Raw genomic sequence first — 27,237 nt, forward strand, 5'->3', positions numbered from 1 at the left:
GAAAGGACAGAAGCATGAGTGATTTGCCCACGTTCACACAAGTAGTCCGTGGCCGTGCCAGGGTTCAAATCCAGGTCTGTCTCAGAGTCGGTGGTCATCACCCCTTCAGGTACCACCTCACCTCCAGTGAGTTGAAAGTCAAGCTGAGAAAACTCTTCCTGGCAAAGAGGTGGGGGAAAGTTGGGTTCTTTCCAGCTCCGGAACGTTCTGACTTGTTGGTGTGTCCTGGGTGGCAAACCCTGGGCCTGTGATCTCCATTGTGTATCCTGGAGAGTCGGCTCACTTCAGGGGGGCAGAGGCCGCGTTTCCAGGGTCAGGCCTAGCCTAGTGAGAACTCTCCACGTGTGGCCCATTCTGGGGGTTCCTGGGAGGCATAGAGGAGTGACCCAGGCCCGAGGCTGACTCCATTCGGCGTTCCTCGTCTCTTACAGGGGAGACCGGGGATAAGGTCCCAAGTGCCCAGGCTTCCATCGTTTCAAACAGACCCTCCACGATCACACCTACAGACCCTAATAGAACCCGTGACCTTCAGTAAAGTTTTGGCGAAGGCCAGTGGGCCCCTTGAACCCATCACGACTGACACAGTGTTGTCATTTTCCTCTTGCAGGACGCGGAAGCCTGTGTGACCATTCTCTAAAATCTTTAAGCTCCAGAATCACGGTGCGGAAGCTGCAAGGCACGTGGCTGCCTGCGGGCCGCGGGAACCTGGAGAAACCACTCCTGGGGCCGCGGGGCTCCGTCGCGCCCGTGCTCGGCCCTCAGAATGGCCTCCACCCCGTCCACGCCGAGAGCAGCCCGCTGAAGCCAAGGGTGGTGACCGTGGTGAAGCTGGGCGGGCACCCGCTCCGGAAGGTCACCCTGCTCCTCAACAGACGGTCGGTGCAGAGCTTTGAGCAGCTCTTGGCGGACATCTCCGAGGCCTTGGGCTTTCCCAGATGGAAGAACGATCGCGTGAGGAAGCTCTTTAACCTCAAGGGCAAGGAGATCAGGAGCGTCTCCGATTTCTTCAGGGAAGGGGATGCTTTCATAGCCATGGGCAAAGAACCGTTAACCCTGAAGAACATTCAGGTAGCCGTAGAAGAACTCTACCCCAGCAAAGCCCGGGCCCTGACCCTGACCCAGCACAGCCGGGCCCCTTCTCCGAGGCTGCGAAGCAGGCTCTATAGCAGGGCTCTGAAAGGGGGTCACCACTGTGGGGAGAGCGACGCGGCCAAGGGCCGCGGGGAGGCTGGCGCGTCCAAGGCGGCCCCCGGACATCGGGGCCAGGCCCCCGTGGAGCCAGCGCCGGAGGACAGGGCGAGGCCCCAGAAGAAGTGGGTCGGGGGCAAGCGGGAGCCCGAGCCCGCCAGCAGGCCGCCCAGGGAAGCCGCTCTGGACAGACCTGCGAGCGGCGAGAAGCACCTGGGCGTGGAGATCGAAAGGACCTCGGGTGAGATCATCCGGTGTGAGAAGTGCAGGCGAGAGAGGGAGCTCCAGCAGGGCCTGCAGAGGGAGAGGCTGTCCCTGGGGACCAGCGAGCTGGACTTGGGGAAGAGCCACAGGTACGAGGCGGCGGCCGAGAAGCTGGTGAGGACCAGGAGCTGCCGGCGGTCGCCCGAGGCCCACCCTGCAGCCGGGGAGGAAGGGGGGAGGGCCGAGAGCCACAGGAGCAGCCCCAGGAACCCCACCCAGGAGCCCAGGAAGCCCGGCAGACACCCAGACAAGAAGGAGGACAGAGACCCCGAAGGTCAGGAAGGGCACGCTCAGGCTGCGGCCAAGGCCAGGAGGGAGCCGGGGGACGCGCCGCCGGTCAGAGAGGAGGGGCTGCGGGACGCGAGGAGGGAGGCCAGGAGCGCCTGCGGGAGCAGGCAGGGCGGCTGGCCGCGGAGGGAGCAGCCGGTGGACCCGGAGGCGCCGCCCGGGCCCCGCGGGGGCGAGCCGGACGCGCACCGGGAGCAGCAGACCTGCGCGGCCGCGTCAGGGCCCAGGAAGCCGGCCGCCCGCGGGGACCGGGAGCCCAGGGGCGGCCGGAAGCGGCGGCCCGCGGGCCTCCTGGCGGCAGACGTGCACAAGTTCTACGAGGCGGGCCGCGTGCTCGGGGACGGCAACTTCGCCGTGGTCAAGGAGTGCCGGCACCGCGAGACGCGGCAGGCCTACGCCATGAAGATCATCGACAAGTCCAAGCTCAAGGGCAAGGAGGACATGGTGGACAGCGAGATCCTGATCATCCAGAGCCTCTCCCACCCCAACATCGTGAAGCTGCACGAGGTGTACGAGACCGACGCGGAGATCTACCTGATCATGGAGTACGTGCAGGGCGGGGACCTCTTCGACGCCATCGTCGAGAGCGTGAAGTTCGCCGAGCGCGACGCCGCGCTCATGCTCATGGACTTGTGCAGGGCGCTTGTGCACCTGCACGACAAGAGCATCGTGCACCGGGACCTCAAGCCCGAAAACCTGCTGGTAAGCCCCGACTGCCTGGCGGCCGGCAAGTACGCCTCCTAGCGGTTCTCCCCCGCATCCTGGGACGTGGCCCTCGTGCTGCCTTAGCGTTCTCCTTCCGGTATTTAAAAGCCAGGTCGTCGGTCACAGGCTGCTGAGATGCGTTGGGGCTGATGATTATTGAAAAAGAAACCTTCCAGTTTAGATAAAATGGGACATGCTTTCTCATTCCTGGGAGAAAAATGCTTTCACCTTGACAGTGACCAGGCGCATGGCCTGGTCTGGGGTGGGGGGCAGCTTCCCCCGCGGGCTTTGCATCGCCCTCCCACCGGAATGCCCCCTGGCCCTTTGGAAGGTAACAGCTTGTCAAGGGCATTCAAAGGGCTCAGCGCTGCGGGGGGGCCCCTGTGTGAGGCCGATGTAAGAGGCTGGTCCTGGAGTCAGATAACCCGAGTTTGAATCCTGGCTTTCTGAGTTGCTTGCCGGAGGATAAGTCTTTCACCTCTCTGGGCCTTTGCTTCCCATTTTTGAAAGAGAAATAGCAATAGTACTTGTCTGGCAGGGTTGGAGGAAGATTGGGCACAGGAAAGAGAAGAGCAGGCCCTGATGGCCAGGAGCTGGCCTCGCATGCTCAGCTCGGCCGTGGTGTTCTCCTGGTTCACATAAATAGGCGCCCACGTGAATAGGCTCCCAAAACACCACCGTCAGCTAAAGATGGGTTAAGACAAAAGCAAGAACCCTTTATAATCACGTCCAAATGCACGTAAAACCAAGATTGCCCAAACCACAAGTAAGGCCCCCGTCAGCTAGTAGGAGGGGCTGCCTCATTTCATTCCTCCCCTCTCCTTGGTAAGAATTACTAAGACACCGAATTGTAGAGCGACCCTCCCTTCCTGGCCGTGTCCCATTCAGAGCAAAATCCTGCTTTCTCGACCCCTCCCCCAAGTCAGCTAACAAGCCAAATCCTAAGGTAAGTCCTTTGAACACCCTCTTATTTGGATGCCTGGCTCCCCGTGGTGTGCATTCTCTCTTGTAGCAGCGAGTTAGTAAATGCAGTGTTCTGAACGGCACGCGTGTTCCCGGCGGTCTGTGTTAGGACAGCATGCTTTCACACGGTCACCCTCTGGGACCCTTATCCTACTTGGTTCGTAGCCCTGGTCACCCCCTGATACATCCCCTATTTATTCTTCTGTTTTCTTTCTCCTCTTACTGGAAAGCTCGTTCTATGCCAGCGGGAGCTTTGTTTTATTCAGACTTTACCCCCAAACCCAGAACAGTTCTGTCCCATGGTGGACCTTCTTTGAATCTTAGATGAATGAGTGAACTCGGACCATAGCACGCTGCCCGCACAACAGCGAGCATTCCATCAGCGGTGGCGACTGTCGTGCTTTAGAAATGACTCGGATGTTAAGGTGGATGTCAGGAGCAGGCATCCAAAGCCACATTGCTGCAGATAGAGCAGTTGGGAATGGGGAACACGATTTCGATGAGCCACATTACTTTTTCTTTCCGGCAGCACGTGAGCTTGCTTTCTTTCATTTCGTGGCCGTAGACCCAGCCTGGGAACATGCTGCCACGGGGCATTCATCTGTCTGTAAACTTCTCCCACACGCAACAGAAATACCGAGTGAATCCAGCCAATTAGCTAGCGAAATGAGGTCTGTGTTGACCACCCAGTCAAGCAGCCTTGGTTTTGCCTGAATTTAAGAGAACTGAAGAAGCAATTTGGTCGCCTGAGAGATCTGCATTACTATCCGATGGCTCCCTTTGAAGAAATTTCCCTTCGGCATTAGGGAAGTGTTCTCCTCCTCTCTTCACTTGCTTCCTGATTGCTTCTTCTGTCTTCTGGGTCTGAGCCCCGGTGTTCTCCGTGTGTGGTGTGCCGTGCGCTGTTTATAACGGACGCTTTGGAATGAGCCTCTGATGCGTTACTGAATTGTCTAAGCAGAAGAGATTCTGCTTAGAGGCCCGGGTGGGTCCTCCCTGAGCTGAGCGTTTTGGGCATATGCCTACTAAAGCATTCTAACGCTGAAACAGGTTCTTGAATATGTGGACTGACATAATTTATCCTATAGGATTGTTTTCTTTTGGGGTCAGTCATCTAAGCTCGCGTTTTCTCAACAAGGTCCCAGAACCATTTGTTGAACCAGCTCATCTCTTGAGCCACAGAGGCTCTTAACTTGTGTCAAGGGACTCACTTGTCGGCAGTTTTTACTTTTTTTTATTTTTTGTTTGTTTATTTTTGAGAGCGAGTGAGTGGGGGAGGGGCAGAGAGAGAGGGAGAGGCAGAGGATCCCAAGCAGGCTCCGCACCGTCAGCGCAGAGCCAGATGCGGGGGCTCGAAGTCACGAACTGCGAGATCGTGACCTGAGCCGAAACCGAGAGTGAGACGCTCAACCCACTGAGTCACCCAGGTGCCCCTACTCGCTGGCAGTTTTTAAAATGGAGAAAGCAGCGGTTTAGATTTCAGGGAGAAGTTTTTCCTTGAGGAATTAGAAGTGCAAGGAATGTTTCGCATGGACAGGCTAACTGCCTCTGAGAAGTCGTTTGGCAACCCTTCATGGATTGACATGTCAGTACAGGTGTGTTTTTAGTGCCCTTAAGGGCAGTGAAGTGTGTGTGTGTGTGTGTGTGTGTGTGTGTTCTGAGAGGCACATTTTTCAGTCTCAGTACATGACTTATTTATTGGTGTGGATTGTAACTTGTATTTAGACCCTTCTCTCTTTTCTGATCTCAAAGAAAGCCCACTTCTTTTTTTTTTAATGTTTTTTAAATTTCTACTTATTTATTTATTTATTTTTAAAATTTTTTAACGTTTATTTATTTTTGAGACAGGGAGAGACAGCATGAACGGGGGAGGGTCAGAGAGAGAGGGAGACACAGAATCCGAAACAGGCTCCAGGCTCTGAACTGTCAGCACAGAGCCTGATGCGGGGCTTGAACTCACGGACCGCGAGATCATGACCTGAGCCGAAGTCGGATGCTTAACCAACTGAGCCACCCAGGCGCCCCTAATGTCTATTTATTTTTGAGAGAGAGAGAGAGAGACAGAGCATGAGCCAGGGAGGGGCAGAGAGAGAGAGGGAGACACAGAATCCGAAGCAGGCTCCAGGCTCTGAGCTGTCAGCACAGAGCCTGATGCGGGGCTTGAACTCACGGACCTCGAGATCATGACCTGAGCCGAAGTCGGATGCTTAACCAACTGAGCCACCCAGGCGCCCCTAATGTCTATTTATTTTTGAGAGAGAGAGAGAGACAGAGCATGAGCCAGGGAGGGGCAGAGAGAGAGAGGGAGACACAGAATCCGAAGCAGGCTCCAGGCTCCCAGCTGTCAGCACAGAGCCCAACACACGGCCTGAACCCATCAACCATGAGATCTTGACCTGAGCTGAAGTTGGACGCTTAACCTGTGAGCCACCCAGGTGCCCCCTCCCTTTTTTTTCTTTTCTTTTTTTTTTTTTTCTTTTTTTTTTTCTTTTTTTTTTTTATAAAACCTTGTGTGTGTGTGTGTGTGTGTGTGTGTGTGTGTGTGTGTGGTCGTATGGCTCCTCAGAAACTGCAGGGAGATACATATCTGAGCCATCTTTTGTGAAATACTTTAATATCTTTTCTGTCCTGCAGTTTGTCAGGTTGCATTTATCTGAAAATGAACAGGTCTGTCGCATTTATAGGCCATATTGGTTCTGTTTCTGGGTGAGTCAAGTTCAACGTGTTGTCATGTCAGAAGTCTAAATGGTCTCTAATGCCAGTGTTTATTGGCTTTTCAGACAGAGCTCTGGATAGTGCTGGATCTGACAGTGGACTTGTGGTCTGGGTTTAGAAGGTCGTCCTCTCTAAATTTGCTGGTATGATAAACACGCCACAAACTTGCCTGGTTTTCTAAGATCTACTCTTCCTGAATATGACCAGGCTGGCCACTGTTCATCAATTAATGTTCTTCAGGTGCCCTTCATTTAGTGTTTTGCACTTGTACGGAGCCTTGGGTTATCAAGGTGATTCTTTCTTTGTCCTTCAGCGGATGGCTACTGTCTAAGACCTGACTTTGCTAAACTTAGAAAGCGCTTTCACGTTAGAACTAACTTCGGATTCCATGAGTGATTATAACTGTTGCTTCTTCTAGAGACTTTCTGAATGTGCCCAGAGCTCCTTAGGACTATAGCAAGCTTCTCATGTTATTTTAATCAACAGAAATATTTGTGTCTAATAATTCGGCCCCAGGGTATAATTTTAGGCCTGTATTACTGAGTTTATCCCTCTCTACCAATCACGTGTCCTGATAAGACGCCTCTTCCCCTTGGGTTATCTCGACTCCTGAGATCTTGCAAGAGAAGTTTTAATTATGAGAATTTCCAGCTTGCAGAAATGTTAATTGCTTCTCCTGCCAGCGTGTGCTCCCTTGGTGGGGTTGGAATGTGCTGTGTGGTGTTGACTGGGCCCTGGGAGGAGGGGAGGGGGCAGACAGGAGCCAGAGAGGTGAGGAGGCCTGGAGTAGCCCACACAGCCTGGGGAGTGGCTACTGTTGGCTACTTCCGGCCAACAACTGAGACACCGCGGCGAAGAAAGCTGAGGGTGTGTGTGTGGGGGGGGACACACTGAGGGGATGTCAGATGTGAGCACAGGCCATTTGAGGTCATCTGTCCCACAGAAGGGCAGGGTTTGGCTTTGGAAACGGGCTGAAAGGCAGGGGCTAGGCGGCAGGCACTGTCGCCCTGAAGTGTTTGGAGCAGAGACCCTCGGAGTCCAGGGGAAATGGTGTGGGGACAGGTCCCAGCTCATCAAGGATAAAGGTGGTGCTCTTTCTAGCCTCTCGTGGGTTCTGGGAAGGGAACAGACTTTTCTAGATTTTCCGAATGTGACTAGGACAGGTCAGAGACCGACGTCCCCAAGTTTGGTAAGGAAGATATGGATGGTTAAAAATAATGGCTCAGAGCCTGGATCCTGCTTCAGATTCTGTGTCTCCCTCTCTCTCTGCTCCTGCCCCACTCACACTCTGTCTCTCTCTCAAAAATAAACAAACATTAGAAAAAAGGGCAAACACACATCTTGTCCATTTTCCCTCGGAAATAACCCTGTCCAGTCGCTTTGTGTGCTCTAGTTCTCTAAGTTCTTTCTCCCACTTCTACTTTGATGCGCGAGAAGGACTCAGCGATCAGTGCTCTGCTAGCAGTTACGGTGCGCAGTTCTCCCTCGCCAGCGACACGACTTCTCTGTCCCAGCTCCAGGTTCCGTCTCCTTTCCCCGTAGCATCTGAGACGGGTGTCCAGGTCCTCTCCTTAATGGTCCAGGCATTCACACATGCATTTATACACCCGTTGCATTAATTAAAAACTGGAGGACTAGGAAGCGTATCTTGTTAAGGTATACTTAGCACCGTCAAGAAGTGCGGATTTCAGCAATCACACGAAGTCACTAAAGCAAAAGCACAGTGATGCAAGCCTTTAGGCCATTGGCCAGTATTGATCACACCGGTGAGAAGACGGGTTTAGAAGAGCTACAACTCATCTCAAGAACCCCAGGGTGAATTCCACAGGAGACATCGAGAGTTACGACTTCAGGTTTGTATCCATGAGAGTGGTTCTCGGCCTCCATGTGAACAGTTTCCAGGAAAATAAAAAGTGTCCATAGAGTGAACCCACATATGTGACTTGACCACAGAGCCGGAAGTTTCAGGAGATTTAAGTCGTCACAATTCTAGATACTGGGTCATTTTGATAACCGAGGTTTTCTTTCGTCTGTTCCTTTTGAACGAGTCACCTACAACGGTCGATGTCTCATAATATACTGCAGACAGTAGATTATCAGTAATGGAGGCACCTTTAAAACCTGATTCATAGTTATCAACCTTGTTGAATCTCTTCTAAAATTGTGACTTCATTCCCCCCAAGGAGTCCTGAAGTTCAAATCATTTAGTAAAGGTAAATATTCCAGCAGTCTGTTGTCTTCTCAATACTTGTGTTCATGTGTGTTGTTGTCGCTCCAAGAGACTGATGGCCTGTGAGCCATACGAGGGTCTGACGTGAAGTTTCTTAAAAATCTCTGTTTTCGAAATGCCCTTCCCCTGGGGAAGCAAGTCGGTAAATCTCTTCAGGACATTCTGTGTGCGTATGGATACTGTTTATCCCTCCCCAACCTTTCATCGGCAAGGAGAGTCCACTTTTCCGTGTCTGGACAGAACCCTTCGAAGCCTTTCAGCCGGTTGGATAGAATATATAGAATCAGGTTAAAGGACGATGTGTCTAAGAATCTATGAGGGCAGCACGCCCAGGCATTTGGCCCCAGGTGCCTTCTCAAGATGCTAAATTGGCCCTCTGGGAACCGTCTCTGATGTTTTGACCTTGTCAGATCCCAGGGTACCCCTGGAGGCCCATGAATAAATAATGGCGACCATGACAATAATAATTCTGTTTCTAATAACTTTGGCTTTCTTTACTGGGGAGGACCTCGACCGTGTGAAGTTTGACAAATTATGTGCGCGGCCCTGTCATTGTGGGCTTGGTGTTTTATGTCGGTTCATTAGCTTTTTCTGGGAGGGAGTTGGAAGCAGGAACACAAAGATGTGTGCCCATGCAGGTACTGCCTGCATCTGCGTCCAGGGGAGCCAGACGCGTCGTAAGGGCCGAGGAGCGGATAAAGAGACGGAGAGGACCCCCTGACTGGCTCTCCTGGTGACAGCGGACCTACCTTCCGGCTGTGGCAGGACCACCTGACTAGTGGGCTAAATCAGCACTTCTCAACCCATCTTGTGCACCGGAGGCACCTGGATCTTGATGGGAGGCGGATGCTGATTTCGTGGATGTGGGGAGGGGCCTGAGACGCTGCCGTTATAATAAGGCCCAGGGGATGCTAAGGGTCCGAAGAGCACACCTTGCGGAGCAAGGGCTCCGACAGCGGAGGCCTCTAGTTGTCTCACGTGACCAGAAGCTTGGAGACAGGCGGTTACGGGGATGGTTAATGGAGCAGGTCAAGCACGTCCAGGCCGTTTTTGCCGTTTCTCTCAGGGCCCCCAAATGTCTACCGCTCCCCACGGATCGCATTGTCACAGCCACATAAACGGCAGGAAAAGTAGGGGGTAGACTCTTGCTGGCCTTCTCCCTTTAGAGAGTCGAAGAGAATCTGCCCCCTCGGCACACCCCCCGTTCTAGCTCATTGGCGCATCACGGGGCCCCCCTTGGAAAAGAGGCATGGTCGCAGTGATGGACTTGGGCCCAGTCACAATGGGCCCACCTTTCCTCGTGCAAGTTGCCCGGCGGCTGGGTGGAGTCTGGGTTCTGTGGGAAGGAAGGGGAGCCTGCGGGAGGGGGGCACGAGCCGTGGCCTCCCTACAGCTCAGAGTGGGCCTGGGAACCGGCTGTGCCTGGAGACGGGGTGCACACACGGTGCGTTGCCTCTGCAGACTTCTGTGTCTTCTAGAGCCGGCAGGACAGCTAGGGAGGAGGTGACCCAGCCAGCAGGCCCTGCCGGCCTGTGTATCTTCCTGTGCCAGCCAGTTAGGGAAGGGCTGTCTATGTTTCCGTGTCACATGGCCCTGCGGGGAGTATGGTTCTTTGGCCACTACACGTTTCCACCCTGTTGCTTACGCCGTGGCCTGTGTTTTAGCCTCACCTCGGCCCCCCGACCAGGTACAGTGAATGGGGCCTGAGAAACTTTCAAAACGCCCATTTTCCTAGCCTAGGACACTTTGGAGATGTTCACTTGTGCTTTGTCTTGGGGACTCTGCCCCGTGGCCAGGCCCTTAGGTACCCTTCCCTGTTTGGAGGGTTTGGGTGGGGACGTAGAAACCACCCGCCAGCTGTTTCTTGAGGTCACTGAAGACGGTGTGCTCCTGGAGTGGGTGGGGGAGGGGGGACCACCCACGTGGGCCCCTCTGGGTCCCTCCGCCGCTCAGCATGGGGCTGGCTCAGGGCCATTTTTGGGGTGGCCTCCCTCACTCTTTTCTCCATCTCTATTGTGGGATTATAGGGATGATTCTGATCCCTCTTAGGAGGTCTCAGGGACTGCTGTTGTAGGGCAAATCTGGGAGACTATACCCTTCAGGAAGCCGTAGATAAGACGTGCCCGCCAGACCTCTGTTTCTAGAATCACCCAAACTTCGTGGGTAATTTCTCTGGATCTCTTGGGAGGCTCCCAACTTCACGGAAAGTTGGGCCTCCTCATCCTGTGGGACAAGGCGTCTCTCAGATGCTTTCCGAAACTTCCTCTCAGCCTGCTTTCGTTTAGACGGGCTCAGCAAAAGGCAAGGTGGAGGCCATCTGGCTCTTCTGGCGGCAGCAGAGCTAAAACCGAGACCCAGGTAGTTTCAGTCCTAGTTCTGAGCTCTTCCGCAAGATGCGTGCAGCCTCTCGCATCTTTGCAAGACCTTCGACGGTTCCGTTGCTTGACTTTGGATTGAATGATTTCCTTGGAGAGTTCTATGCCCGAGTGTGGACTTTGCTCCTCGAGAGTCGGGGAGCTGGGTGGGTTCCGGTATCGGGGAGACCGAGAAGCTGGTGGGGAGGAGCACAGTCTTCGTGTTTCCATACGAAGAGACAGCAGAGTGCGGAAATCACACGCTAGTCCGGGCATTTGTTTGAAAGCACCCTGCTGCTTACCTCCGTCGTGTCCTCTGCCAGGGCGTCATCACTCTAGTCTGAACCTGATGCTTGTGGCCCTATTTCTGTCGTTCTCCACCAGGATTCTCAACTGTGCCGCTGTGCCTGCGTTTGGGCAGGATGACCGTGCTGTGGGGGCCCGTCCTGGGCATCGTAGGTTTGGCAGCCTCCTGGCATCCGCCCGCCAGAGGCCAATAGCATCCCCCGAGTTGTGACAAGCAAAGATGTTTCCAGACAGTCAGGTATCTCCGGGGCGGTGGTGGTGGAGGACCCCCCTGCCGTTGACTCTTCGCTCTGTGCTCCCCCCCACCCCCCCCCAGGAACCCACACCCCATTAGAACTTTCCTGTCACGTGATTGTAGCACATTGCTCGCTGCTCTCTGCATCTTGCAGTTTCATAGAATTCTCAGGTCAACTCTGAGGAAGGCTTCGTTACTTGCATGTACACGTGGGGAAACTGAGGCTACACTAGGCTGAGGGGCTTGCGGGAGGTCCCCCAGCTGAGAGCGTCTGGCCGCGGAACCTGGGGTGTGGTCCAGTGTCTGGTTCAGATGTGGCCCGCCCCGCTGGTGGAGGAGTGGCTGGTGAGCCGGAGATGTTTCCTGGGTCACACGGGGTGGGCTCCCATTTAGCCGCTTACTTCAGGTCACCACCTGGTTGTCTGATGTGATGGGCGTCTCGCTCCCAGGATGTCAAAAGCTGGGTTTCACCCGGAACCTGCTTCTCTCCGGACTTCTCTAACCCAGAGGCTGGCTCCGTCATCACAAAAACATACGTAATATTCTCCCAACTTAAGAAAACGAAACCTTGTCTTCTCCACATCCCCCTTCAGCTGTTACCCCACTTTATGAACCACACACACACACACACACACACACACACACACCCTGAAACGTGTCTGTACTCACCATTTGTAGTTTTCCACGTTCCATTCTGTCCTGAGCTCCAGCCAGGCTCTCACCCCCTACTGCGCCGAAACCACCCTTTTCTGTCACAAAGATGGGGCCTCCACCCACCCAGCTGCTCACGGCCGGAACCTCAGAGTCGCCCTGGAGCCCCTTTCCCCACCCTCCCCGTTCAAGTCTTCTCTCCGCCCTTAGGTGGGACATTTCTCCCCACCTCCCCTCTACCACCCGAGACCAAGCCACCATCATCTCCTGCTGGGACTATTGCAGTAGCCTCCTTGCCGGTCCTCCTTCCTCCTCTAAAGGCCACCTTCCTCAAGGAGCCTGAGTGATCTTCTCCAAATGTAAATCGGACCCTGTAACTCCTCTGCTTAGGGCCATCACTGGCTTTCGGTTACACTCAGAATAAAAGCCAAGTTCATTTCTGTGGCCTCCAAGGTCTTGCACGATATGGCCTCTGGCTTCCTCTTAAAGCTCCACTCTGAACACTGACACCTTCACTCACTTTGCTTCTGCCCCTACTTTCTGTCCCTCCTTCAGGCCAAGCATGCCCCTGGACCTTTGTGTTTGCTATTTCTTCCACCCAAAAAGCTTTCTCCTCGGATTATGGCTCATGCTTGACTTTTTTCAGACGTCCCTTTCTCAGCAAGTTCTGCCTTAACTCTCCTATTTAAAATACCAGCCCCTGTCACTGTCAGTTCTAGCACTGTCCAGTAGAACTTTCTGTGATGATGGAAATGTCTTATCCCTGCACTGCCTGCTACAGTAGCCACTACTGCATGGGCACTTGAAATGGACCTTGGGTGTCTGAGGAACTGAGCTTTAAATCTTCTTTAAAAATAGCCACACGTGGTTAATAGAAACGACACTGCACAGCACAGCACAGCCTTCAGTTCACTTTGTCTTCTTCATAACACGTATCATTTCACATATCACACATATCATAAGACGTATCACATATTCATTTGAACATTATTTATTAGTAGAAAGAAGGCTTTATGAGAGCGAGGACTTTATCTGTTTCGTTCCCTATTCCGAGTTCCTAGAACAGTACCTGGCGCACAGTAGGCATCCAGACAATTGTGGGGTGCATATCAGATGTTAATTAAGTAGAAAAGAACTAGCATGAAGGCCTATCATTGGCCTGTCATATGACAGTTCCCAGGAAAGACTTTGTTTTCACTAACGTTTTCAGTCACTCTTTTGTATGACGGTATCTTTTGCTGTTGACACGTAAATTGATTTTAGGCATTGGTATTTCAGTGTGAATTGGTTTTTAAGATTATCTAAGTCCACACAGCCAGTCGAAGATGGAACCTTGGAGGGAAGAGGCCAGAAGGACCCTGAAGGATCAAGAAGAAGCTAAGTAGGCTTACCCCCCTCTCAGTTTCTCTTACGGCCGCTACTTTCTGTTTACCATCTGTACTCTGCTGCCACCTTCTGTTCGGAGGTGAACATTACAAGATCACATTTAAATGGAGGTACCATTTTGAAGGGGAGGAGGCTGTTCATTGTTCGGAAAAAGAAGGATTTCTCTTGAATCTTTGAGACCATCCAGATGGTTTATGGCTGCTTATGTAAATAACATGGACCACCTGGATTCAAATCGGGGAACCTTGGCGTGGCTGGCAAAGGAGGTGACGGATGCAGACGGATCGGCAGTCCAGATGGCACCGGGCCATGCAAATTCATCCCTAACACCTTGGCGGTTGGAGGGCGGCTGAAAACACAGCCCAGGAAGGAACACGACCCGGGGCCGTGGGTTTCGATGGACCAGAATATAGAGAAATGGAGATATGGGTGAGACAAGTTCAGATGTGCGCACTGGGGCTGTGGTGGGCCCTCAGCCAAACCTCGCCCCCTGAGGTGTAGGGGAGGAATAAAACCTTTCTTCCTCCACCCTCCTGGGTTCTTTGGCAGGGCCCTGGAAATTAAGTTGACAAAAGACAGATTAACGAGAAAAACAGAGGGCCTGTGTGCATCATTCACACGTGGGAGAAATTCAGCGATGAGTAACCCAAATGGCGAGTTGGAACCAGGGGCTTTTAGAAGCATCTTAAAGGAACGGTGAGACTTCAGAGAAGTGCCAAGATAAAGGAAAAGGGGTTTTTAGGCTTTTAGGAGCAGCAGGTTACGGAAAGTAAAATCGTGGGAGAACTAGCGGGAGACAGGAGTTGTTTAATAAGGTTTCTATGCGGAGTGTTCTCTCGGCGCCTCTCTGGCCTGGCCAGAGCGTCTGGTGATTTACAGTGGTCCGCCCTGGGGCAGGGGAGGCACCTTCCTCACTGGAGACTTTGTGTCCTGCTTTTAAGTAGAAAGGGGAAGGTCAGAGAGTACTTCTTGTCCCTGCTGTTTCTCAAGGGTCTTCAGCTCAAGAGAATCGATATGTCAAGGCGGCATAATTTGAGGTAACATGTTCTGATCCACTGCGAAGGCTTTCTGAGGAAGGGGCATCAGAGAGGGACACTGAGTGGAGTCTTTGGCTGTCTTTTTTTTTTTTTTAAGTTTATTTATTTTGGAAGAGAGAGACATGCACACGCAGAGAGAGAGAGGGTCAGAGAGAAAGGGAGAGACAGAATCCCAAGCAGGCTCTGTGCTATCAGCAAGGAGCCCTGCCTGGGGCTTGAACTCCTGAACCATGAGATCATGACCCGAACCGAAGTCGGATGCTTAACCAGCTGAGCCACCCAGGTGCCCCTCTCTGGCCGTCTTTATGGCAACCCAGTGTCCCGTCCACCGAGAGGCCTGAGGTCTACTGCCCTGATGAAAACACACCTGGCATGTAGTGTTCATTCCTGGGTGTTCTTTGTTAAAAGAGGCATCGAGGAAATGGGAGACGATCCAGAACTTGACTGTGCACACGAACCGCCCTGGGGTCTTGTTGACATGCATGGATCTGGGACAGCTTAGATTTCTAACCAGCCCTCAGGCAATGACAGTGCTCTTGGTTCAAGCAGTGAACTTAGTGTGGGAGGGGGCAAGGAAGGGGTGATGGCCAGGAGGGTAGGTCTTATAAGGATCAGGTGAGGATCCTTGGATGTGAAGTTAGAGAAGGCAGAGGTGACCTGGGGATCGTGATACCAGTTTCCCATCTTTGGGAGGACCGTGCCCTTCTTCGGCATCACCCCCGAGGGCAGGCTTAGAAAACAGGGTAGGGGGTGGAATTTGGAATCAACGTAAGGGTGAACCTCTTCACAAGTCACGCTGGCCATTAATGGGCTGAACTGCTGGATCAAGTTGTGGAATCTTTTCCGGGTGGAGATTTCAATCAGAGGCAAACAGTACTTGGTACAAGCTCCTGTCTGGGTGGAAAGATCTGGTGGTTTCAGAAGTCCCACAGAGGCCAGGAGGAAGAATTATCCCGGGAGGATGTCACTCATTTGATTTCGAGATTATGATAGGTCTTGCTCGGAAGCCAGGAATGGTAGGTGCCTGTTAACAAAACAAAACAAAACAAAACAAAACAAAACTCACACAGTCAGTGCATGATCTTAAAGGCAATTAAGCTGCTCATGTAGGTGACATAAATGAGAAGCCTCGAGTCCCACTGAGGATGTGCGACTGAAGGATTGTGACATCCCTGCTGACAGCAGAAGCTGGAGACCGGGGAATTAAAACCACGAGTGGTCTCGAGCCACTTTCTGCAAGGGACAAGGGGCCCCACAGATCTTAACCACGCCCGGGTCCCAGCGCCTGCTGTTGGTGGTGCCGTGGGCATGATCCTTGCTGTGGCCAAGAGAGCAGCACGAAACCGGGAAGAGGCCAGGGGCAGCATATGTTTCAGAGAGGCCACGAAATAATGTAAAACACAGATCTGGTGTATGAAACTGTCAGCATCAGCATCTGGACATCTAATATAATAAATGTCCAGAATAAAAGATGGCCTCTCCACCATGTTGAATCTGGTGGGTCCTTCAGTTGGGCCAGGTTTTGGAGTTGGGGTGGGGGGGATAGTTTCTTTCACATAGGGCTACATATTTCATTTTGGGCTATTAAATCAACCAAACGCTTTTATTGCTGATCATTTGGTTGGGAATATTTACAAATGTTTGTGAGAGACGTATTTTTCTCAGCGATTACCCAGCAAATGTGATTAATGTAGATGATCCATCTGGAAACTCTCGGCACCGCACTATGTTTTGTCCTTCCCTTCCAAATTAGATTTTCTAGTCTAGGTTACTCTGATAATTACCTCCCTGTCTCCTTCCGGGCTGTATCCGTCTCGATATGCAGAGCAAAACCGAATCGAGTTTTTGTCTACGTCTGTGACTTCCCCTTCGGTTAGGTTAATTATGGAGGCATTGATTAGGCGGCCCTGGGGTGACTCAGGCTCAGTAATTAAGACACACGTTCTGCTTACAGAGACATAAGCTCACTGGCAGGATCCAGAGCAAGTTCAGAGAGCTTACTCAATGCTGGCGGAACCGGGGAGCGCTGCCTGCCCCGGATTTTTGGGTGTTGCCTTGCCCTTGGCTCTGTTGGGGTTCAGGGAGAGCTGGAATCTTCCCATTGCCCTCGGCACCCCCCAAACACTGCTGGGAGCACTGGGGGCCTTCGCCCCTATTCCAGTAGAGATGTGCGAGCCCGTGCCCGCAAACAAGTTGATAATTGCTCCTACAGCTCCTAGAGGTGGCCTCAAGGAGCCTCTTGCCTGGGGTGATACCAGCCAGGCTTGTCCCCTGTTTTACTGTCGCTCGGTAATTAACTGCTCAGCTGGCCTGTGCCCTGAGCAGTCAGCTTCTGTGTAAGAGTGGGGACCGGAGGTGGAGCAGAGAATGGCCCAGGGCCGTGCCTGGTTTGGAGAGGGAAAATATCAAGGACGGCTTCTGGTACTTCCATTTTGCCTGAAGTCAGTCCTGCTCTCCAAGAGGTCACGAAGGCGAAAACAATAGGGTTTACTTCACAAACACTCGTGTTGTGGTTCTTAGGAGCCAGGCGCTGTTTATAACACCTTAGAAATATATATATGTATATTTAAATTTTTATTTATTTTTGAAGGAGAGAGAGAGACAGAGCGTGAGCTGGGGAGGGACAGAGAAAGAGAGACACAGAATCCGAAGCAGGCTCCAGGCTCCGAGCTGTCAGCACCGAGCCCGACGCGGGGCTCGAACTCACAGACCGTGAGATCATGACCTGAGATGAAGTCTGATGCTTAACCGACTGAGCCACCCAGGCACCCTGCACCTTCGAAATCTGAATTCACTAAGTTGTCATTACACATCCCATTCACCCCTCACTTTACAAATGAGGAAGTGGATGCACAGAGAGGGCAGCTTGCTTAGCCAGTTACACAGTAAATGCTGAGCTGGAGTTGAACCCTGGCAGGGGGGCTTCAGAGTCTGTGCTTGTGACACTGACTCTTCCCGCCAAGGGTTATTTCCGTGCAGGCCATGAGGAAGCCCGCCCAAGCCTTCCCCCCGCCTGCCTGCCATCACCCCCCTGCCTGCCATCGCCCTGCAGAACCAAGAGGCAGGGGGACCAGAGGCACACCTCTGCCAGGAGGGGGCAGAGCTAGTCTCTCAACTCTGAATTTTACCAAGTTGTTACAAAAAAGGGCTTTTGCCATGGACCCCTTAGATGGCGGTGGGTCCAGGAAGGGTGCCTCTAGGGGCTGTGTCCCTGGGGCATTTCTGCTGTGTGACCAAGATCCCCAAAACACTGGCTGGCTATCTGGGTTTCAAGACAGCAATAAGGGCCATAAATTTTGTTTTGTTTTGTTTTTAATTTGAGAGAGAGAGAGAGAGAGAGAATGCATGCATGTGAGTAGGGGCAGGGGGAGAGAGAGAGAGAGAGAGAAGGAGAATTGTAAGCAGGCTCCACACTCAGTGCAGAGCTGAACACAGGGCTCGATCCCACGACCCTGGGATCATGACTTGAGTCAAAAATCAAGAGTTGGAAGCTCAACTGACTGAGCCACCCAGGTCGCCCTTTAATTTGTTTTTTAAGTGGAAAATGAAAGTTTTATTGAGAACTTGCCTTGGAAAAAAAAACCCCAAAATGTAAGTGTATGTAATCTTATATTTAATAAAACTTATTTAATTAAAACTATGCATTAATTTCTCCCCCCAGCTTAATTGAGGTATAATTGACAAATAAAATAGTAATATTCTTAAAGTATTCAACGTGATGATCTGATGCATGTATACATTGTGGAAGGATTCCCACAATCCAGTTAATTCCCACATTCATCACCTCATAGAGTTACCTTTTGTTTTGTTTTGTTTTTGGTAAGGGTGTTTATTACCAAATTTCAAGTACACGATACGGACTTATTACCCACAGTCACCATCCTGTACATTGGATTCCCAGAACATATTCAACTTTTTTTTAAAGTTTGTTTATTCATTCTGAGAGAGAGAGAGAGAGATTGAGAAAGAGAGAGAGGGAGAGAACAAGCAGGGGAGGGGCAGAGAGAGAGAATCCCAAGCAGGCTCTGAGTTGACTCGGGGCTCGAACTCACAAACCGTGAGATCGTGACCTGGGCCGATATCAAGAGTCAGACACTTACCCGACTGAGCCACCCAGGGCCCCCAGAGTATATTCATCTTATGACTGAACGTTGGTACCCTTGGACCACCTTTCCCGGTGCCCCATCCCCCCCACCCCCCACCCCACCCGCCCCAGTCCCTGGCGACCATTCTTCTATTCTTTGTAAGAGCTGGACTTCTTCCATTTGTTTCTCAAGACTCCACTATTCTCTCTTTCCTCTTATGGATGACTTCTCCTCTGGGCCTGAGACCTTGACAGCCCCAAGTATTGTCCTTTCTATTGGGAGGCAGGGCGCCAGGCAGGATGTGGTGACAGGAGTTGTGCGGGCTGCCGGCACCTTTCCCAAGAGGCAGACAAGGCCGGAGGAAAAGATCCCACGCTCCCAGAATCCGCCCTTCAAAGCTCCCCCGTGGAGGCCGTGCGGGCTTCTTGCCGTGACAAAATGAGGTCAGAGTGATCGCTGGCTGGCAAGGCTGCTAAAGGGGCTCGGAACACCTTCCCGAGGTGGCAGCCGCGTCTTCCAGGTGTGCACAGACAGGCGGCCAGGGGTAGCCCCAGAGCGGGGCCCAAGCGGGGCCCCGAGCCGCGTCAGCCGGAAGAGTGGGAAGCAGGCAGGTATCGCCCAGGCGTGCTTCGCTCCCCACCTCCTGGGAATGAGGGGCTGTGGGGACCCTTTGGCTCGTGCCTTTATTTCTTGGTGGCTTGGGACTTCGTCAAGGTGAGACTCCTAAGGGGAAGGCAACTGCTTGAGTCTTAACATTGTCTGATGTGTTTGTCGAACAGACCTGCTGCGGGCTGCCTTTCTGTATTGCTTATTTGGGTACCAGCGCGTATGGAAGAAGGTTGGAGTTTTGATGTGCCCGATTCAACCCTTCTGCAAAGTGGAAAACGGCCTCCATAGCATGGAGGGAACCAATGCATCGTTTACTTGCTGCAAGATAGGCTAGCTTTGCCCCCTCACACGATGTCTGTACCTTTATCCGGTCTTGCGGGGTGGTCCAAACACCTGCTATGCTCACGTCTTGAGATTCATTTCTTCTAGGTGAAGCCCCGTCTCTTCCTAACACATCATCTAGCACGCATATGACCTTGAGGGTGAAGGCGAACAGGACTCATTGACCTGGCGGTGGGAATGGGTTTACCAGCCATCAGAAAGCCAGTCACCAGGATTTGTTTGAAAGAGGGAGACTCAGGCGGGATCCCCTTTGACGAGGACAGAGGAGGGCAGCGGTTCTCCGCACTCATTTCAAAGTGGTGAGGGTGGCCGTCTTTTCTGTGTTCTCAAAATGCCTAATTCTGCCCTTCTCTAAAACCCGATGGAAATGGGGTCTCAAGGAAGAATCAGAGCTGACTTCTTTTGCCTTCGGGAAAAACGTTAACAGAGCCCAGTGTATCGGTTCACATACGTAGGAATAAATCACAGTTCAGTAGCATTAATTCTGCATTACGTGCAGACAAGGACAACCACCTCGTCCTGATTTGCCCGAGGCTGTCCCAGTTTTAACATCCTGGGAACCCTTCAGCCCCCGGCAGCTTGGGACCGTTGGTTACTCTAGATGAGAACTTTGCAAGGTAGATTATGGACACTGTATGGAACTCCTGACATAAGCCTTCTTGCTGGAAACGATCACCACCCCCCCTTCTTTTTAAACAAATGAGAAAACAGAGGCTTCGAGTAGTAAAGAAATCAGTCCACGACCATCCAGCGGCAAGTCTGGGATTCGGAATTGAAGACTCCGGGTCTGTTTGGTCCTTAACGCCTCCCGCTGCCCCCAAATTAGGGCCTGTACTTAGCCTGTTCCACTGCTTGTCTACTTCTCTCCTTCCAATTCTTCTTCCCCTTTCTTTTTTTCTTCTGCCCAGACTCTGCATTACCCGCCAGGAATTCTCTAGTCCTCCCTAAAGCTAGTCGGTGCTCAAAAAATCATTGATCCTTGTGCTAACTCAGTGGTGCCCAGTGGAAGTGTCTGTGATGATGGACATGTTCGCTCTGTGTTTGCACCGTTCAGTATGGTAGCCATTAACCATCCGTGGCTCTTGAGCACTTGAAAGGTGGCCAGTGCATCTGAGACGCTATATTTTCAGTTTGATTTGATTTTAATAGCCATCGGTGGCAATATGGTGCTACCGTGCTGGACAGCACGGGGAGTCTAACTCCTTCGTTTCTTGGTTGAAAAGGTGAGCGAGCACCTGTCCCTGCAGTCAGGTTGGGCTTATCGACGACGAGCTCCTCTAGGTTTATTGTTTGCTTCTCCTGACCTTGCACGGTTGTTGTCTCATTCACTTTCCTTCTTCGCTCTCATCACGGTTTTGGTGACTTGGGGTTTTGTGTTCTGACAGGTTCAGCGAAATGAGGACAAATCTACCACCTTGAAACTGGCTGATTTTGGCCTTGCAAAGCATGTAGTGAGACCTATATTCACCGTGTGTGGGACTCCGACGTATGTAGCTCCTGAAATTCTCTCCGAGAAAGGTAGGTGTTATACATTGCCCCGTGGGACGCTAGCTCCCTTACCAACAAATGTTTTATTTTGAATATTTCATATTTTCCACTTTTCAATACGGAGCAGTCGAAAATCTCAGTGTGTTGGCACCCAGCTGGCACATGGATTTTAATGGGAATATTTGAAGCTGATCTTGACCAAAGCACGTGGACTTTTTCCTCACCGGGGCAGCCCTCGTAGAGGAGGGATTCGGGTGTGTGTGTGTGTGTGTGTGTGTGTGTGTGTGTATGTGTACGTTGGCAGGATCGTGAGATGATGGAAAATTGGCTGGGGAACTGAAGCGAGCAAGGCCATTTATGCCACTGGCCCCAGGATACCTCTAATGGGAGAAAATTGAAGTGGTTCTTATGGTAAGCAGCTTACAAATTTCTCCACCAACCTTGCATTTTAAGGAACAAGGTGTCCCATTTCAAACCCCGTGAGTAATATTTATTACCGGTTTGTATATACAGTATGAAGATCCAGTGAACGGTTTTTAGTGACACATTCTGTAAAGTGTATAAAAGGAGACTGTTATTATTATTATATGGCTCCAAATATGTGAATGACCATTTAGCCCCCATGGCAGTTTGAGAGAGATCCATTTAGGCCCCGTGTGTAAGATGGGAAAGCTCGGGATGGGTTGTGGGGTCAGTGGGGAAGATGGGGAGACTCTGGATGGGTTGTGGGGTCGGTGGAGAAGATGGGGAGACTCTGGACGGGCTGTGGGTCTGGTGGAGAAGATGGGGAAACTCTGGACGGGTTGTGGGGTCGGTGGAGAAGATGGGGAGACTCTGGACGGGCTGTGGGGCCGGTGGGGAAGATGGGGAGACTCTGGACGGGTTGTGGGGCCGGTGGGGAAGATGGGGAGACTCTGGACGGGTTGTGGGGCCGGTGGGGAAGATGGGGAGACTCTGGACAGGTTGTGGGGCCGGTGGGGAGAGGGGAGAGAGTTTCCCAGCAGCAGCATGGGGAAAAGGTAAGACAAGGAGATGGGAATGTGCGTGGGGATTGGGTGGTAGAGACATTAAGAAGACTGGTCTTCTCGGTGTTGCAGAGGGAAGTTCAGTTGGCTTAATGGGGTCGAGCCCGGGGTCTCCTCAAGCGGGGAGGCTGAGGAGAGGAATTTGGACTCAGCGTGGCCAGGCAGAGTAGCCATGGCGGTGTGGAGACAGACAGGAGAATGCTGAGCAGAAGAGACGATGTTAGTGGAGGTGTCGATGAGCTGGGTAAGAGAAGAAGGGAAGTGGACAGTCTACCTGGACGCTTAGGGCAACCTCGGCATTGGTGCTGGTTCCAGCTAAGATCGGGTGTTAGAAAGAAAGCTGCCTGGGGAGATGGGGGTGGATAGGTTAAAATTTTAAATGCGCCGACTTGGTAGCGATGTGAGAATGGACACTTGGGGTTGTCCACTTGGCGGGGAGGTCAAGCCCTGGGCTGACCGTGCCTTTTTGAGACTCCTCGACTCAGGAATGGCAGCCCAAGCGGGTGAGGTAGCGAGCCCCGCATGGTACCAGCAGGGGCATCTGGGGGAAGAGTCTGGAGGGAGGCCAGGAGTTGGGGGATGAGCGAGAGAAGGATGGGTTAGGGGGGGACAAGGCAGTGGAGGCAGGAAGAGGAAGAGGAAAGTACTACGTCATGGAGGCCGGCGGGGGCGGGGGGCGGGGGGCAGATTTCAAGATGGGAGGCTGAGCCGAACCAGACCCTCCTGAGCAGGAATTCTAGAACAGAACTGAGAAAAGACCAATGAAGCGGGCCAGAAAGAGGTCAGGAATGATTTGTTCCTCTAATAATTTTCTGCTGATTTGTCTTGACAACATTGCTCTGGGGCTTAATAATGAATTCATAAGAATTATTAATTTGGAGGGGCGCCTGGGTGGCGCAGTCGGTTAAGCGTCCGACTTCAGCCAGGTCACGATCTCGCGGTCCGTGAGTTCGAGCCCCGCGTCGGGCTCTGGGCTGATGGCTCAGAGCCTGGAGCCTGTTTCCGATTCTGTGTCTCCCTCTCTCTCTGCCCCTCCCCTGTTCATCCTCTGTCTCTCTCTCTGTCCCAAAAATAAAATAAACATTGAAAAAAAAAGAATTATTAATTTGGAATAACTTCCAACCTACAGCTGCAGACAGTTTTCCTTTTCCAAAGGTAAAAAGTTGTAAAGTGTTTGCAGATGTATATACTGCTGTTTACAGAGCGTTGTGACGACGATTGGGCAGTTCTAGCAAAAACCGTTATTGTTTACTTCTTTGCGCATTTAGTTTCCAGAAAGTTATTTCAAGCATATACTAAGAGAGGTGCATAAATATTTAATAGGTAAGGATGTTCGCCACAGAATTACTTACAGTGTAAAAAAATTAGGGAACACGTACATTACATCAGAGGATTTATTATATCAAGGGAATACTAACAGCTCTTAGAAATCATATTCCTTAAAGATTTTTAAATGTTCTTTATGGAAAATTCCTATATAGGAAATGCCATGATATATTAAGTGTGTGAAATAAGGTATAAGATATGGACAATTTGATTTTAATTTTATTACAGAAAATATAAGTGTGAAACGTGTGTTCATAGGAGATACAGGTAGTAATGTCAGTCTTTTTATAATCATAGAAGAGAGTCAGTAAAAAAATTTATATTAATACATACTAAATTTTTTCCTAATGTTTATTTATTTTTAAGAGAGAGAGAGAGAGAGAGAGAGAGAGAGAGAGAGAGACAGTGTGAGTTGGGGAGGAGCAGAGAGAGGGAGACCCAGAATCCGAAGCATGCTGCAGGCTCCGAGCTGTCAGCACAGAGCCTGACACGGGGCTCGAACTCACGAACCGTGAGATCCTGACCTGTGCCAAGTTGGATGCTTAACTGACTGAGCCACCCAGGCACCCCAGTAAAAATACTTTTTAACTGTGAGGAGACGATGAATGCCTAGGACGTAGAGGCTGCTGGTGCAGACCAAGGCTTCTCGAAACATCTCTGGTGAAGGTTTTAACTTTTCTAATATAGTGGGGACCCTGCTACAGGGTGACTAGATCACTGCTCGTGCCACATGCGAGTTACCACGTGTGTCCGACAACCCCCGAACTCTGATGTCTATACTCTCTTCATGGAGATGTGTCCTCGATCATGCGGTTGGATGTCACAGTCGTGCCAAATTGCTCTGACCCAGCCTGGCCTCCGTTTCGCTTGTGTCTCTGCCTGTCGCACAGGTTACGGGCTGGAAGTGGACATGTGGGCCGCGGGCGTGATCCTCTACATCCTCCTGTGTGGCTTCCCCCCCTTCCGCAGCCCAGAGAGGGACCAGGATGAACTCTTCAACATCATCCAGCTGGGCCGCTTCGAGTTCCTGGCCCCTTACTGGGACAATATTTCTGACGGTGAGATTGGGGCTTCCCCGAGCAGGAGGGGAGGGGACGTGGGAGCTGGAGCCTGTCCTGGGTTCCGACCGCAAAGCAGGTTTTAGGTGTGGAATGAGACGTGCAGAGGGCCCACCACAGAACTGGGCACAGACGCGGGCCCTTGACAGGTGCCTCCTCCTTTGTCTCCTGGAAGCTTCCCGAAGATTTCTTTGTGTGGCACTCTGAGAACATGACTTGCTTTAGGTTCAGTGAAAAAGTCTGACCGCTGGTTGCAGTCACTAGATAACTTTTTCTTAAGGCAACGGGGGACCCTTAGAACGGAAGAACGTTGACAACGCAGATCCCTCATTTGGAAAGATCCAAGTCCTCTCGTATATAGACGTGCTGTGAATTGAACAGACTAGGAGTGCGTATCTCGCTCGTGAACAGCCAGGGGTCCTGGAGGGGTATACGTGGGACACAGGGGCTCTGGCAGGTAGGGCGTGAAGGCCTCAGCTACTTTCAGTGGAGCAGAAGCACGTGGGGTCTTTTTGGCCCTTTCAAATGCAACTTCCCCCTTTTTGCTACTGATTGGTTGGTATCGCCCAGCGCCCTTGTAGAATTGGGAACGAGACATTCAGGGAGTTTGAGTCTTTGAGTCTTTAGCTTAAAACGTAGCAGTGATAGGGGCGCCTGGGTGGCGCCGTCGGTTAAGCGTCCGACTTCAGCCAGGTCACGATCTCGCGGTCCGTGAGTTCGAGCCCCGCGTCAGGCTCTGGGCTGATGGCTCGGAGCCTGGAGCCTGTTTCCGATTCTGTGTCTCCCTCTCTCTCTGCCCCTCCCCCGTTCATGCTCTGTCTCTCTCTGTCCCAAAAATAAATAAACGTTGAAAAAAAAATTAAAAAAAAAAAAAACAAAAAACGTAGCAGTGATAACTTTAGTTTGCCTCGATCCTCCGACCACGTCATCTAAGATTAGTTATCAAACGGCCCTCACCCCCAGCCTCAGTCTCCTTACTTGGGGTTGGGAGATGAGGGAAGGGAAAGCTTCATTTTTTCCTGAAAAAATGGTGGAGTGAGGGTTTTGGGCTGATCAAGCCAACGGCGACTTGGGAACTGAAGAGCTGAAAATCATTTTAGAAAGTTCTGTGCAGCAGTGTCCTTGGATTTGGGTATGGTGGCCCCTGCCCTGAGCCCCATACCTTAGAGGGCCCTGCTCTGGTTACACCTGCCCCACAGAGTGAGGAGACTCTGGAGCCAAGGACATGTGTCTCCCCAGAGCCCAGATTCCCCCCGCTTCTAGATCCCTTAATCAGGACCCCAGAATCCCCTGGCCAAATGGCTCAGGCCCACTCCCAAGACTGGGGAGACCTCTTTTCCCAGCCACTCCCCACAGTGAGCCAAGGGGCGCCCGTTCAGAGGGATAGAGAGACCTTGGACATGTGGCCAGGTATCCAGTTGTCCACACCTGTCCATGTGAGTCCGAGAATTTCCAGTTTAAACCTGACCTGCTCGCCGCTGAGTCCTTTGAGGACCTTGACGGAGTGATGCTGGCCGGATGGGTACCGGGGCACTTTGTGGGCGGAGCTTGAAGTGGGTGGGGCAGGAGAAATCCTGCGTCTTCCATGCCCAAGAGGTGGTTGGACAGGAGTGTGGAGGCGGGGCTGATTGGTGGCTGAGCAGCTGATCGAGAGCCAAGGGTCATCCCCCAAGAAAGGTTCTCACGTGTTTGAAAAGGAGGCTCAGGGAGCTGGCCAGGGAGAGCCAGCAAGTCCCAGGAGGAGAAATCTTTTTTCCGCCTCGCCTGCCCCCTGGCCCACCAGTTGCCACCACATCTCTCTAGAAGCAGTCATGGTCTTGGGCAGAAAACGAAGTTCATTTTGACTTTGTGCTCTTTTTTACTCCGGTTTCTTTCACACGTTTCTCAGTTTTGTCAATGTGAAGGCATATTTACCAACCTAGGAGATTGAACGTATTTTACTTAACAGCCCGACGATCGATTTCACAACTTAAGATCCAGGGACATATGGTAGGTGGCCCCCGTTTGTTCCCTTGCCCTGGGCGCCGTGGCTATCACGGGTGGGGCCTGGCCTGTGACTCTAGAAATGAACAGTCGTCCGCTAGAGCTGTGCTGTCCCAACATGGTGGCCCGTAGCTGCACGTGGCTACGGAACTTTACGTGTAGAGTAGCTGAAAGTAAACAGAAGAAACGTTCGGTTCCCCGGTCTCGCTAGCCGGATTTCGGACGCCCAGTAGTGGGCAGTGCAGACCTGGAAGGTTCCCAACATCACGGAGAGTTCTGCGGGACAGCGCGGCTGCAGCGTAGCTCGGGTGGTGCTGACACGGATGATTGTGCTCTTATCTCCTGCGTGGGGAGAACCATTTCGGAGGCACCCGCATTCACTTCTTTCCCCTTCTTTCTCTCACCTCAACAGCTGCCAAAGATCTGGTGAGCCGGTTGCTGGTGGTGGACCCCAAAAAGCGCTACACCGCCCACCAGGTCCTTCAGCACCCCTGGATTGAAACGGCGGGAAAGACTAGCTCGGCGAACCTACCAAAGGAGGTGCCCCCCAGCAGTGAGGGGCACGTCCGGAGCCAGCACAGGCGGTCTGCGGAGAAAGCCTTATAGCCCCCGCCTCGGGTACCGGTCAGCCCCCTTCTCCCCCAAGGGCAGAGAAGGAGCTAGAAGTCCAGGAGACACACAGAATCAGGAGAGGGGGAGAAATGCTTCGTACGTTTTAAAGCGTATTTTACAAAAACAAACTTGAGTCTTAATGTTACATGTTGTACCATATTTTTAGATTTGTATATTTGGAGACTTTAATACATTTTGGGGGCAGGGGGCGGGGAGGCTGTCGGTGAGGACTTTTTGGTAATAATGCTGTGTTTTGCCTCCTCCTCGTAACCCAGTCCATGGTATACTACCTGAGTGGTGCTTGCCAGGATCTGAACTCCCCCTGCGAGGTTAACAAGGCAAATCGTGCTCTTTCTCTGTTAATAAAACGTGCTCTGACTGACGGAA

At 52.0% G+C, this 27,237-nt stretch overlaps 1 protein-coding gene across 1 annotated transcript; it reads left to right on the top strand.

The window, feature by feature from the left end:
* Positions 1-595: 595 nt before the first annotated feature.
* DCLK3 (doublecortin like kinase 3) lies at positions 596-27,237 on the top strand. Its single transcript, XM_043595804.1, has 4 exons — positions 596-2,442; positions 20,744-20,876; positions 24,088-24,255; positions 26,651-27,237. Exons 1-4 carry the CDS (start codon positions 1,033-1,035, stop codon positions 26,842-26,844), a joined length of 1,905 nt encoding a protein of 634 aa, XP_043451739.1. The 5' UTR covers positions 596-1,032; the 3' UTR covers positions 26,845-27,237.

This window comes from Prionailurus bengalensis, chromosome C2 (assembly GCF_016509475.1).
Source record: "Prionailurus bengalensis isolate Pbe53 chromosome C2, Fcat_Pben_1.1_paternal_pri, whole genome shotgun sequence".
In the NCBI taxonomy this organism is placed as follows: Eukaryota; Metazoa; Chordata; class Mammalia; order Carnivora; family Felidae; genus Prionailurus; species Prionailurus bengalensis.

Coding starts and splice junctions, on each gene's coding strand:
- DCLK3 (XM_043595804.1), top strand. CDS start 1,033: ATGGGCAAAGAACCGTTAACCCTGAAGAACATTCAGGTAGCCGTAGAA. Junction 2,443..20,743: donor TCAAGCCCGAAAACCTGCTG/GTAAGCCCCGAC, acceptor GTGTTCTGACAG/GTTCAGCGAAATGAGGACAA. Junction 24,256..26,650: donor CTGGGACAATATTTCTGACG/GTGAGATTGGGG, acceptor TCACCTCAACAG/CTGCCAAAGATCTGGTGAGC.